General features: G+C 47.0%; 1 protein-coding gene across 1 annotated transcript in view; it reads left to right on the forward strand.

Moving 5' to 3' along the window:
- Positions 1–15,209, forward strand: part of LOC139554009 (fibulin-5-like) — a 122,194-nt gene that overhangs the window by 104,367 nt on the left and 2,618 nt on the right. The window contains exons 8-10 of the mRNA XM_071366878.1: positions 1,706–1,828; positions 7,162–7,288; positions 10,699–10,897. Coding sequence (XP_071222979.1) covers positions 1,706–1,828; positions 7,162–7,288; positions 10,699–10,897 — 449 coding nt within the window. The remainder of the gene's footprint in view (positions 1–1,705; positions 1,829–7,161; positions 7,289–10,698; positions 10,898–15,209) is intronic.

Here is a 15,209-nt window from a genome sequence, read left to right on the forward strand (position 1 = left end):
GAACCCTATTCCCTATAGAGTACACTACTTTAGACCAGAGCCCTATTCCCTATAGAGTACACTACTTTAGACCAGAGCCCTATTCCCTATAGAGTACACTACTTTAGACCAGAGCCCTATTCCCTATAGAGTACACTACTTTAGACCAGAGCCCTATTCCCTATAGAGTACACTACTTTAGACCAGAGCCCTATTCCCTATAGAGTACACTACTTTAGACCAGAGCCCTATTCCCTATAGAGTACACTACTTTAGACCAGAGCCCTATTCCCTATAGAGTACACTACTTTAGACCAGAGCCCTATTCCCTATAGAGTACACTACTTTAGACCAGAGCCCTATTCCCTATAGAGTACACTACTTTAGACCAGAGCCCTATTCCCTATAGAGTACACTACTTTAGACCAGAGCCCTATTCCCTATAGAGTACACTACTTTAGACCAGAGCCCTATGGAACCCTATTCCCTATATATTTTTTTTCACCAGGTAATTTCACCCAGAACACATTCTCATTTACAGCAATGAGCTGGGGAATAGTTACAGGGGAGAGGAGGGAGGATGAATGAGCCAACTGGAAGCTGGAGATGATTAGGTGACCATGATGGTATGAGGGCCAGCTTGGGAATTTAGCCAGGACACCGGGGTTAACACCCCTATTCTTAGGATAAGTGCCATGGGATCTTTAGTGACCAGAGTCAGGACACCTGTTTAAAGTCCCATCCGCAAGACGGCACCCTACACAGGGCAGTGTCCCCAATCCCTGGGGCATTGGGATATTTTTTAGACCAGAGGAAAGCATGCCTCCTACTGGCCCTCCAACACCACTTCCATCAGCATCTGGTCTCCCACCCAGGGACTGATGGGTGCCCTATGGCACCCTATTCCCTATATATAGTGCACTATGTTTGACCAGAGCCCTATGGTGCACTACATAGGGAATAGGGTGCTATTTGAGACAGTAGGTTGTTGCAGTGAGACAGATAAGGGAGGTCTATGGTGACCTATTGATTCATAACCATCATTATGTTATATCTGCTATTGGTCTGTCATTATTTGTGCCCCTCCTTACACGTTGAACTGTAATTCTTGGGCAATATTGTAATGACAGTGATGACTATGATGTGATGTTACTGTGGTGTACTGTGTTGTTACTGTGGTGTACTGTGGTGTACTGTGTTGTTACTGTGGTGTACTGTGGTGTACTGTGGTGTACTGTGTTGTTACTGTGGTGTACTGTGGTGTACTGTGTTGTTACTGTGGTGTACTGTGATGTTACTGTGATGTACTGTGATGTTACTGTGGTGTACTGTGTTGTTACTGTGATGTACTGTGATGTTACTGTGGTGTACTGTGTTGTTACTGTGATGTACTGTGTTGTTACTGTGGTGTACTGTGGTGTACTGTGTTGTTACTGTGGTGTACTGTGGTGTACTGTGGTGTACTGTGATGTACTGTGATGTTACTGTGATGTACTGTGATGTTACTGTGGTGTACTGTGATGTTACTGTGATGTACTGTGATGTTACTGTGGTGTACTGTGATTTACTGTGATGTTACTGTGTTGTTACTGTGATGTTACTGTGGTGTACTGTGATTTACTGTGATGTACTGTGATGTTACGTGGTGTACTGTGATGTACTGTGATGTTACTGTGATGTACTGTGATGTACTGTGATGACTATTAATGCTGTGTATCACCTGTAGACTTGGACGAGTGTGGTTTCTCTGAGTTTCTGTGTCAGCACCGCTGTGTGAACACCCCTGGCTCCTTCCAGTGTCACTGTCCAGCGGGATACTATCTCTATGAGGATGGGAGGAGCTGTGAAGGTAATCAGGGACACCTACTGTACTAACCCTAACCTGTCCAGGGGGATACTACCTTTATGAGGATGGGAGGAGCTGTGAAGGTAATCAGGGACACCTACTGTACTAACCCTAACCTGTCCAGGGGGATACTACCTTTATGAGGATGGGAGGAGCTGTGAAGGTAATCAGGGACACCTACTGTACTAACCCTAACCTGTCCAGGGGGATACTACCTTTGTGAAGATGGGAGGAGCTGTGAAGGTAATCAGGGACACCTACTGTACTAACCCTAACCTGTCCAGGGGGATACTACCTTTATGAGGATGGGAGGAGCTGTGAAGGTAATCAGGGACATCTACTGTACTAACCCTAACCTGTCCAGGGGGATACTACCTTTATGAGGATGGGAGGAGCTGTGAAGGTAATCAGGGACACCTACTGTACTAACCCTAACCTGTCCAGCGGGATACTACCTTTATGAGGATGGGAGGAGCTGTGAAGGTAATCAGGGACACCTACTGTACTAACCCTAACCTGTCCAGGGGGATACTATCTCTATGAGGATGGGAGGAGCTGTGAAGGTAATCAGGGACACCTACTGTACTAACCCTAACCTGTCCAGCGGGATACTACCTTTATGAGGATGGGAGGAGCTGTGAAGGTAATCAGGGACACCTACTGTACTAACCCTAACCTGTCCAGCGGGATACTATCTCTATGAGGATGGGAGGAGCTGTGAAGGTAATCAGGGACACCTACTGTACTAACCCTAACCTGTCCAGCGGGATACTATCTCTATGAGGATGGGAGGAGCTGTGAAGGTAATCAGGGACACCTACTGTACTAACACTAACCTGTCCAGCGGGATACTATCTGTATGAGGATGGGAGGAGCTGTGAAGGTAATCAGGGACACCTACTGTACTAACCCTAACCTGTCCAGGGGGATACTACCTTTACGAGGATGGGAGGAGCTGTGAAGGTAATCAGGGACACCTACTGTACTAACCCTAACCTGTCCAGGGAGATACTACCTTTATGAGGATGGGAGGAGCTGTGAAGGTAATCAGGGACACCTACTGTACTAACCCTAACCTGTCCAGGGGGATTCTACCTTTATGAGGATGGGAGGAGCTGTGAAGGTAATCAGGGACACCTACTGTACTAACCCTAACCTGTCCAGGGGGATTCTACCTTTATGAGGATGGGAGGAGCTGTGAAGGTAATCAGGGACACCTACTGTACTAACCCTAACCTGTCCAGGGGGATTCTACCTTTATGAGGATGGGAGGAGCTGTGAAGGTAATCAGGGACACCTACTGTACTAACCCTAACCTGTCCAGGGGGACACTACCTTTATGAGGATGGGAGGAGCTGTGAAGGTAATCAGGGACACCTACTGTACTAACCCTAACCTGTCCAGGGGAATACTACCTTTATGAGGATGGGAGGAGCTGTGAAGGTAATCAGGGACACCTACTGTACTAACCCTAACCTGTCCAGGGGGATACTACCTTTGTGAAGATGGGAGGAGCTGTGAAGGTAATCAGGGACACCTACTGTACTAACCCTAACCTGTCCAGGGGGATACTACCTTTATGAGGATGGGAGGAGCTGTGAAGGTAATCAGGGACATCTACTGTACTAACCCTAACCTGTCCAGGGGGATACTACCTTTATGAGGATGGGAGGAGCTGTGAAGGTAATCAGGGACACCTACTGTACTAACCCTAACCTGTCCAGCGGGATACTACCTTTATGAGGATGGGAGGAGCTGTGAAGGTAATCAGGGACACCTACTGTACTAACCCTAACCTGTCCAGGGGGATACTATCTGTATGAGGATGGGAGGAGCTGTGAAGGTAATCAGGGACACCTACTGTACTAACCCTAACCTGTCCAGGGGGATACTATCTCTATGAGGATGGGAGGAGCTGTGAAGGTAATCAGGGACACCTACTGTACTAACCCTAACCTGTCCAGCGGGATACTATCTCTATGAGGATGGGAGGAGCTGTGAAGGTAATCAGGGACACCTACTGTACTAACCCTAACCTGTCCAGGGGGATACTATCTGTATGAGGATGGGAGGAGCTGTGAAGGTAATCAGGGACACCTACTGTACTAACCCTAACCTGTCCAGGGGGATACTACCTTTACGAGGATGGGAGGAGCTGTGAAGGTAATCAGGGACACCTACTGTACTAACCCTAACCTGTCCAGGGAGATACTACCTTTATGAGGATGGGAGGAGCTGTGAAGGTAATCAGGGACACCTACTGTACTAACCCTAACCTGTCCAGGGGGATTCTACCTTTATGAGGATGGGAGGAGCTGTGAAGGTAATCAGGGACACCTACTGTACTAACCCTAACCTGTCCAGGGGGATTCTACCTTTATGAGGATGGGAGGAGCTGTGAAGGTAATCAGGGACACCTACTGTACTAACCCTAACCTGTCCAGGGGGATTCTACCTTTATGAGGATGGGAGGAGCTGTGAAGGTAATCAGGGACACCTACTGTACTAACCCTAACCTGTCCAGGGGGACACTACCTTTATGAGGATGGGAGGAGCTGTGAAGGTAATCAGGGACACCTACTGTACTAACCCTAACCTGTCCAGGGGGATACTACCTTTATGAGGATGGGAGGAGCTGTGAAGGTAATCAGGGACACCTACTGTACTAACCCTAACCTGTCCAGGGGGATACTACCTTTATGAGGATGGGAGGAGCTGTGAAGGTAATCAGGAACACCTACTGACAGTAGGCTGTAACCTGTCAGCATGACAGGAGACTGACTTACTGGGTGAATCTCAGTATATCAAATCACATGTTATTGGTCACATACACATATGTAGCAGATGTTATTGCGGGTGTAGCGAAAGGCTTGTGTTCCTCGCGTTGCGTCCTCTCTCCTCGCTTCTTACTCAAAATGTCAGAGGAAACTAAGGATCTTCTCTTCAAAGCTATCCTCGTTAACCGCTGGCATTTTGGGAAGGTGATGAGAATACTTTTTAGATTCACCCCGGGACTAACTTTACCATAACCTTTCTAGATAGGACTAGATAGATGTAAACCTACTGTAGGTATCTCTCCAGGAACAGGGTTGGAGAGCCCTGGACTAGATAGATGTAAACCTACAGTAGGTATCTCTCCAGGAACAGGGTTGGAGAGCCCTGGACTAGATAGATGTAAACCTACAGGAGGGTATCTCTCCAGGAACAGGGTTGGAGAGCCCTGGACTAGATATATGTAAACCTACAGTAGGTATCTCTCCAGGAACAGGGTTAGGCAGCCCTGGACTAGATAGATGTAAACCTACAGTAGGTATCTCTCCAGGAACAGGGTTGGAGAGCCCTGGACTAAATAGATGTAAACCTACAGTAGGTATCTCTCCAGGAACAGGGTTGGAGAGCCCTGGACTAGATAGATGTAAACCTACAGTAGGTATCTCCCCAGGAACAGGGTTGGAGAGCCCTGGACTAAATAGATGTAAACCTACAGTAGGTATCTCTCCAGGAACAGGGTTGGAGAGTCCTGGACTAGATAGATGTAAACCTACAGTAGGTATCTCTCCAGGAACAGGATTGGAGAGTCCTGGACTAGATAGATGTAAACCTACAGTAGGTATCTCTCCAGGAACAGGGTTGGAGAGCCCTGGACTAGATAGATGTAAACCTACAGGATGGTATCTCTCCAGGAACAGGGTTGGAGAGCCCTGGACTAGATAGATGTAAACCTACAGGAGGGTCTCTCCAGGAACAGGGTTGGGGAGCCCTGGACTAGATAGATGTAAACCTACAGTAGGTATCTCTCCAGGAACAGGGTTGGAGAGCCCTGGACTAGATAGATGTAAACCTACAGTAGGTATCTCTCCAGGAACAGGGTTGGAGAGCCCTGGACTAGATAGATGTAAACCTACAGTAGGTATCTCTCCAGGAACAGGGTTGGAGAGCCCTGGACTAGATAGATGTAAACCTACAGGATGGTATCTCTCCAGGAACAGGGTTGGAGAGTCCTGGACTAGATAGATGTAAACCTACAGGATGGTATCTCTCCAGGAACAGGGTTGGAGAGTCCTGGACTAGATAGATGTAAACCTACAGTAGGTATCTCTCCAGGAACAGGGTTGGAGAGCCCTGGACTAGATAGATGTAAACCTACAGTAGGTATCTCTCCAGGAACAGGGTTGGAGAGCCCTGGACTAGATAGATGTAAACCTACAGTAGGTATCTCTCCAGGAACAGGGTTGGAGAGCCCTGGACTAGATAGATGTAAACCTACAGTAGGTATCTCTCCAGGAACAGGGTTGGAGAGCCCTGGACTAGATAGATGTAAACCTACAGTAGGTATCTCTCCAGGAACAGGGTTGGAGAGCCCTGGACTAGATAGATGTAAACCTACAGTAGGTATCTCTCCAGGAACAGGGTTAGGCAGCCCTGGACTAGATAGATGTAAACCTACAGGATGGTATCTCTCCAGGAACAGGGTTGGAGAGTCCTGGACTAGATAGATGTAAACCTACAGGATGGTATCTCTCCAGGAACAGGGTTGGAGAGCCCTGGACTAGATAGATGTAAACCTACAGGATGGTATCTCTCCAGGAACAGGGTTGGAGAGTCCTGGACTAGATAGATGTAAACCTACAGTAGGTATCTCTCCAGGAACAGGGTTGGAGAGCCCTGGACTAGATAGATGTAAACCTACAGTAGGTATCTCTCCAGGAACAGGGTTGGAGAGCCCTGGACTAGATAGATGTAAACCTACAGTAGGTATCTCTCCAGGAACAGGGTTGGAGAGCCCTGGACTAGATAGATGTAAACCTACAGTAGGTATCTCTCCAGGAACAGGGTTGGAGAGCCCTGGACTAGATAGATGTAAACCTACAGTAGGTATCTCTCCAGGAACAGGGTTAGGCAGCCCTGGACTAGATAGATGTAAACCTACAGGATGGTATCTCTCCAGGAACAGGGTTGGAGAGTCCTGGACTAGATAGATGTAAACCTACAGTAGGTATCTCTCCAGGAACAGGGTTAGGCAGCCCTGGACTAGATAGATGTAAACCTACAGGATGGTATCTCTCCAGGAACAGGGTTGGAGAGCCCTGGACTAGATAGATGTAAACCTACAGGATGGTATCTCTCCAGGAACAGGGTTGGAGAGCCCTGGACTAGATAGATGTAAACCTACAGTAGGTATCTCTCCAGGAACAGGGTTGGAGAGTCCTTTAGTATAGTATACCTACCTATTGCTTGTTTTGTTTTCATTGTGTAATAATAATATTTGTGATTTGTTGTGATGCATGATGATGTTGTCTAACTGACGTGAATTGTTGTGTGTTTGATTTCTGAAGATATCAATGAGTGTGAGACTGGTAACAACACGTGTACAACAGCACACGTGTGTTTCAATTTCCAGGGAGGATATACGTGCTTGGATCCGCTAAAATGTGATCCGCCGTACGTTGAACTCAGTGACAAGTAAGTACTCTCAATACTCTCTCTCTCTAAGGACTGTAGTCATATTAATGCCTCGTCAATATCTCTCATTATAACTAACTATTGCTATTTTAACGCTTCGAACTTAAAAAAAAAAAATAAATATTTTTTTTCCTTTATGAAATCAGACGTTTTTTAAAAGTGATACACTACTAGACCAAAAGTATGTGGACACCTGCTTGTCGAACATCTCATTCCAAAATCATGGCCATTAATATGGAGTTGGTCCCCCCTTTGCTGTTATAACAGCCTCCACTCTTCTGGGAAGGTTTTCCACTAGATGTTGGAACATTGCTGTGGGGGACTTGCTTCTTTTCAGCCACAAGAGCATTAGTGAGGTCGGGTACTGATGTTGGGTGATTAGGCCTGGCTCACAGTCGGCGTTACAATTCATCCCAAAGGTGTTTGATTTGGTTGAGGTCAGGGCTCTGTGCAATCAAGTTCTTCCACACCATGCTTCCACTGCTCCAGAGTCCAATGGCGGCGAGCTTTATACCACTCCAGCCAACGCTTGGCATTGCGCATGGTGATCTTAGGCTTGTGTGCGGCTGCTCGGCCATGGAAACCCATCTCATGAAGCAAGTTTGGAACTTGGTAGTGAGTGTTGCAACAGGACAGATGTTTTTACGCACTACGTTCAGCACTTGACGGTCCCGTTCTGTGAGCTTGTGGCATATCACTTCACAGCTGAGCCGTAGTTGCTCCTAGACGTTTCCACTTCACAATAACAGCAGGGACGAAATTTAACAAACTGACTTGTTGGAAAGGTGGCATCCTATGACCATGCCACGGTGAGCTCTTCAGTAAGGCCATTCTACTACCAATGTTTGTCTATGGAGATTGCATGGCGGTGTACTCGATTTTATACACCTGTCAGCAACGGGTGTGGCTGAAATAGCCGAATCTACCAATTTGAAGGGGTGTCCACATACTTACGCATATATAGCGTACAGTTGAAGTCGGAAGTTTACATACGCCTTAGCCAAATACATTTTAACTCCGTTTTTCACAATTCCTGAATTCCCTGTCTTAGGTCAGTTAGGATCACTACTTTAGTTTAAGAATGTGAAATGTCAGGATAATAGTTGAGAGAATTATTTATTTCAGCTTTTATTTCTTTCATCACATTCCAAGTGGGTCAGAAGTTTATATACACTCAATTAGTATTTGGTAGCATTGCCTTTAAATTGTTTAACTTGGGTCAAACGTTTCCCACAATAAGTTGGGTGAATTTTGACCCATTCGTCCTGACAGAGATGGTGTAACTGAGTCATGTTTGTAGGCCTCCTTGATCGCACACACTTTTTCAGTTCTGCCCACAAATGTTCTATGGGATTGAGGTCAGGGCTTTGTGATGGCCTCTCCAATACCTTGACTTTGTTGTCCTTAAGCCATTTTGCCAAATCTTTGGAAGTATGCTTGGGGTCATTGTCCATTTGGAAGACCCATTTGCGACCAAGCTTTAACTTCCTGACTGATGTCTTGAGATGTTGCTTCAATATATCCACATAATTTTCCTACCTCATGATGCCATCTATTTTGTGAAGTCCACCAGTCCCTCCTGCAGCAAAGCACCCCCACAACATGATGCTGCCACCCCCGTGCTTCACGGTTGGGATGGTGTTCTTCGGCTTGCAAGACTCCCCCTTTTTCCTCCAAACATAACGATGGTCATTATGGCCAAACAGTTCTATTTTTGTTTCATCAGACCAGAGGACATTTCTCCAAAAAGTATGATCTTTGTCCCCATGTGCAGTTGCAAACTGTAGTCTAGCTTTTTTATGGCAGTTTTGGAGCAGTGGCTTCTTCCTTGCTGAGCGGCCTTTCAGGTTATGTCGATATAGGACTCGTTTTACTGTGGATATAGATACGTTTGTACCTGTTTCCTCCAGCGTCTTCACAAGGTCCTTTGCAGTTGTTCTGGGATTGATTTGCACTTTTCGCACCAAAGTACGTTCATCTCTAGGAGACTCAATGCGTCTCCTTCCTGAGCGGTATGACGGCTGCGTGGTCCCACGGTGTTTATACTTGCGTACTATTATTTGCACAGATGAACGTGGTACCTTCAGGCGTTTGGAAATTGCTCCCAAGGATGAACCAGACTTGTGGAGGTCTACAATTTTTTTCTGAGGTCTTGGCTGATTTCTTTTGATTTTCCCATGATGTCAAGCAAAGAGGCACTGAGTTTGAAGGTAAGCCTTGAAATACATCCACAGGTACACCTCCAATTGACTCAAATGACGTAAATTAGCCTATCAGAAGCTTCTAAAGCCATGACATCATTTTCTGGAATGTTCCAAGCTGTCAACTTAGTGTATGTAAACTTCTGACCCACTGGAATTGTCATACATTGAATTATAAGTGAAATAATCTGTAAACAATTGTTGGAAAAATTACTTGTGTCATGCACAAAGTAGATGTCCTAACTGACTTGCCAAAACCATAGTTTGTTAACAAGATATGTGTGGAGTGGTTGAAAAACGAGTTTTAATGACTCCAACCTAAGTGTATGTAAACTTCCGACTTCAACGGTATGTCTGTCAGTAACCAGGTTTCCATTCAAACTTTTTATGCGAGTAAAGTACGTTGGATAAAAAACCATGTCACGACCAGCTTATTTGGAAACAGCTAATTTGTTGGTGAACTTTCCAAACGTCGACAAAATGAATGATGGTGGTGGAAATGCCTTAATGCGCAAATATGGATATAATAACTATTCTATCAAAGTAAACTTGGAGTCACGGGATGAGATGTTGTGTGGTCCCTCCCTCACTCCCTCTCTCCCTCCCTCCCTCCCTCCCTCCCGCCGTTCTAATAAATGATCGATGACATGATGATCTGTGCTCGGGCTGCCGTTTAAAATAAATAAAAAATAAATGATCTCGCTCTTTTTTTGTCCGTAATAATGATGTAGGATACTATATCTGCCAGCTGTTGGCTAGAGCACAGGGGCCAATACCTGAGTAGACACATTCGCTATGCAACACGTTTCTTGTTGCACTAAAGCATCAGTAGAGTTTAAAATGCTTCTGGGAACTTTCTTTCTTTTTGGGGGGGGGGGGGGGGTACATGGGAATTTAACCGCAAAAGTAATTTTTATTTACACTGTGTCATCATTCACATCCTTTTATCTGCAACAATTCAATTGTGATGGAAATACATCTCTGGTGGGAAAATGCTAATTGTTATGCAGATTTCTTTGGGATTATTCTCATGAAAATCTGTCGCCAATTGGATGGAAACCTAGCTAGTGATCATGAGTTGACGTGATACTTGTGATGTGTTAGTTGTATATATAAATGTTTTCATTTGAGTTTATTTTAAATATACCTATTATACTGTTATATTATTAACCAAGCTTCAAATATGTTTCCCTCCCTCCCTCTTTCCAGTCAGTGTATGTGTAGTGCTGAGAACCCAGCTTGTAGAGACAGGCCCTTCACCATCCTTTACCGCCACATGGACCTGTCCTCAGGCCGCAGCGTCCCAGCAGACATCTTTCAGATGCAGGCCACTACCAGATACCCTGGGGCTTTCTATATCTTCCAGATCAAAGGACCGGGCAACGAGGGACGAGAGTTCTACATGAGGGTGAGGGAGGGAGGGACGAGAGTTCTACATGAGGGAGGGAGGAGCGTTCTACATGAGAGAGGGAGGGAGGGAGGGAGGAGAGTTCTACATGAGGGTGAGAGAGGGAGGGAGGAGAGTTCTACATGAGGGTGAGGGAGGGAGGGAGGGAGGAGCGTTCTACATGAGGGTCAGGGAGGGAGGGAGGGAGGTAGGGAGGGGAGTTCTACATGAGGGTGAGGGAGGGAGGGAGGGAGGAGAGTTCTACATGAGGGAGGGAGGAGCGTTCTACATGAGGGTGAGGGAGGGAGGGAGAGAGGAGAGTTCTACATGAGGGTGAGAGAGGGAGGGAGGGAGGGAGGGAGGGAGGGGGAGGGAGGAGAGTTCTACATGAGGGTGAGGGAGGGAGGGAGGAGAGTTCTACATGAGGGTGAGGGAGGGAGGGAGGGAGGAGAGTTCTACATGAGGGTGAGGAAGGGAGGGAGGGAGGAGCGTTCTACATGAGGGTGAGGGAGGGAGGAGAGTTCTACATGAGGGTGAGGGAGGGAGGGAGGTAGGGAGGAGAGTTCTACATGAGGGTGAGGGAGGGAGGGAGGAACGTTCTACATGAGGGTGAGGGAGGGAGGGACGAGAGTTCTACATGAGGGAGGGACAAGAGTTCTACATGAGGGTGAGAGAGAAAGGGAGGGAGGGAGGAGAGTTCTACATGAGGGTGAGAGAGAAAGGGAGGGAGGGAGGAGAGTTCTACATGAGGGTGAGCGAGAAAGGGAGGGAGGAGGGTTCTATGTGAGGGATGTAGAGAGGAGAGGTCTACATGAGGGAGTGAGGGAGGGGGGGGGAGTTCTACAGGAGGAAGGGAGGGATGGAGGAGAGTTCTACATGAGGGTGAGAGAAAAAGGGAGGGAGGAGGGTTCTATGTGAGGGAGGTAGAGAGGAGAGGTCTACATGAGGGAGTGAGGGAGGGGGGGAGTTCTACATGAGGGTGAGAGAGAGGGAGGGAGGAGAGGTCTACATGAGGGAGGGAGGAGAGTTCTACATGAGGGTGAGAGAGAGGGAGGGAGGAGAGGTCTACATGAGGGAGGGAGGAGGGAGGAGAGTTCTACATGAGGGTGAGAGAGAGGGAGGGAGGAGAGGTCTACATGAGGGAGGGAGGAGAGTTCTACATGAGGGTGGTAGTGGAGTAGTGGCCTGAGGGCCATGTAATATAATGTTTTTATAATGGGGATCCATAACTAATGGGGATCCATAATAAACCCCAGGAAGAGTAGCTGCTGCCTTGGCAGGAACTAATGGGGATCCATAATAAACCCCAGGAAGAGTAGCTGCTGCCTTGGCAGGAACTAATGGGGATCCATAATAAACCCCAGGAAGAGTAGCTGCTGCCTTGGCAGGAACTAATGGGGATCCATAATAAACCCCAGGAAGAGTAGCTGCTGCCTTGGCAGGAACTAATGGGGATCCATAATAAACCCCAGGAAGAGTAGCTGCTGTCTTGGCAGGAACTAATGGGGATCCATAATAAACCCCAGGAAGAGTAGCTGCTGCCTTGGCAGGAACTAATGGGGATCCATAATAAACCCCAGGAAGAGAAGCTGCTGCCTTGGCAGGAACTAATGGGGATCCATAATAAACCCCAGGAAGAGTAGCTGCTGCCTTGACAGGAACTAATGGGGATCCATAATAAACCCCAGGAAGAGTAGCTGCTGCCTTGGCAGGAACTAATGGGGATCCATAATAAACCCCAGGAAGAGTAGCTGCTGCCTTGGCAGGAACTAATGGGGATCCATAATAAACCCCAGGAAGAGTAGCTGCTGCCTTGGCAGGAACTAATGGGGATCCATAATAAACCCCAGGAAGAGTAGCTGCTGCCTTGGCAGGAACTAATGGGGATCCATAATAAACCCCAGGAAGAGTAACTGCTGCCTTGGCAGGAACTAATGGGGATCCATAATAAACCCCAGGAAGAGTAGCTGCTGCCTTGGCAGGAACTAATGGGGATCCATAATAAACCCCAGGAAGAGTAGCTGCTGCCTTGACAGGAACTAATGGGGATCCATAATAAACCCCAGGAAGAGTAGCTGCTGCCTTGGCAGGAACTAATGGGGATCCATAATAAACCCCAGGAAGAGTAGCTGCTGCCTTGGCAGGAACTAATGGGGATCCATAATAAACCCCAGGAAGAGTAGCTGCTGCCTTGGCAGGAACTAATGGGGATCCATAATAAACCCCAGGAAGAGTAGCTGCTGCCTTGGCAGGAACTAATGGGGATCCATAATAAACCCCAGAAAGAGTAGCTGCTGCCTTGACAGGAACTAATGAGGATCCATAATAAACCCCAGGAAGAGTAGCTGCTGCCTTGGCAGGAACTAATGGGGATCCATAATAAACCCCAGGAAGAGTAGCTGCTGCCTTGGCAGGAACTAATGGGGATCCATAATAAACCCCAGGAAGACTAGCTGCTGCCTTGGCAGGAACTAATGGGGATCCATAATAAACCCCAGGAAGAGTAGCTGCTGCCTTGGCAGGAACTAATGGGGATCCATAATAAACCCCAGGAAGACTAGCTGCTGCCTTGGCAGGAACTAATGGGGATCCATAATAAATACAAATATAAATCATGCCTCAGGACAATAATAAACAGACAATGCTGTAACTATGTTTGCAGTGTGTAGTTCCCGTTAGAATGACGCCATCTGTTTCATGTGTTATCTGCCTTTTTAAACTAATACCAGCAGGATACATACAGACTCTTTTTTTGGTCGGGATATACAGAACAGAACACAGAGTAATCTGCAACACGTAGTGCACTACAGTTGACCTGGTTCCTCTCCACCCGGCACAGCCAGAAGAGGACTGGCCACCCCTCATAGCCTGGTTCCTCTCTAGGTTTCTTCCTAGGTTTTGGCCTTTCTAGGGAGTTTTTCCTAGCCACCGTGCTTCTACACCTGCATTGCTTGCTGTTTGGGGGTTTTAGGCTGGGTTTCTGTACTTTGAGACATCAGCTGATGTAAGAAGGGCTATATACAGTGGGGAGAACAAGTATTTGATACACTGCCAATTATGCAGGTTTTCCTACTTACAAAGCATGTAGAGGTTTGTAATTTTTATCATAGGTACACTTCAACTGTGAGAGACGGAATCTAAAACAAAAATCCAGAAAATCACATTGTATGATTTTTAAGTAATTAATTTGCATTTTATTGCATGACATAAGTATTTGATACATCAGAAAAGCAGAACTTAATATTTGGTACAGAAACCTTTGTTTGCAATTACAGAGATCATACGTTTCCTGTAGTTCTTGACCAGGTTTGCACACACTGCAGCAGGGATTTTGGCCCACTCCTCCATACAGAACTTCTCCAGATCCTTCAGGTTTCGGGGCTGTCGCTGGGCAATACGGACTTTCAGCTCCCTCCAAAGATTTTCTATTGGGTTCAGGTCTGGAGACTGGCTAGGCCACTCCAGGACCTTGAGATGCTTCTTACGGAGCCACTACTTAGTTGCCCTGGCTGTGTGTTTTGGGTCGTTGTCATGCTGGAAGACCCAGCCACGACCCATCTTCAATGCTCTTACTGAGGGAAGGAGGTTGTTGGCCAAGATCTCGCAATACATGGCCCCATCCATCCTCCCCTCAATACGGTGCAGTCGTCCTGTCCCCATTGCAGAAAGGCATCCCCAAAGAATGATGTTTCCACCTCCATGCTTCACGGTTGGGATGGTGTTCTTGGGGTTGTACTCATCCTTCTTCTTCCTCCAAACACGGCGAGTGGAGTTTAGACCAAAAAGCTCTATTTTTGTCTCATCAGACCACATGACCTTCTCCCATTCCTCCTCTGGATCATCCAGATGGTCATTGGCAAACTTCAGACGGGCCTGGACATGCGCTGGCTTGAGCAGGGGGACCTTGCGTGCGCTGCAGGATTTTAATCCATGATGGCGTGGTGTGTTACTAATGGTTTTCTTTGAGACTGTGGTCCCAGCTCTCTTCAGGTCATTGACCAGGTCCTGCCGTGTAGTTCTGGGCTGATCCCTCACATTCCTCATGATCATTGATGCCCCACGAGGTGAGATCTTGCATGGAGCCCCAGACCAAGGGTGATTGACCGTCATCTTGAACTTCTTCCATTTTCTAATAATTGCGCCAACAGTTGTTGCCTTCTTACCAAGCTGCTTGCCTATTGTCCTGTAGCCCATCCCAGCCTTGTGCAGGTCTACAATTTTATCCCTGATGTCCTTACACAGCTCTCTGGTCTTGGCCATGGAGAGGTTGGAGTATGTTTGATTGAGTGTGTGGACAGGTGTCTTTTATACAGGTAACGAGTTCAAACAGGTG

The sequence above is a fragment of the Salvelinus alpinus genome, chromosome 25 (genome assembly GCF_045679555.1).
Source record: "Salvelinus alpinus chromosome 25, SLU_Salpinus.1, whole genome shotgun sequence".
NCBI classification, from domain to species: domain Eukaryota; kingdom Metazoa; phylum Chordata; class Actinopteri; order Salmoniformes; family Salmonidae; genus Salvelinus; species Salvelinus alpinus.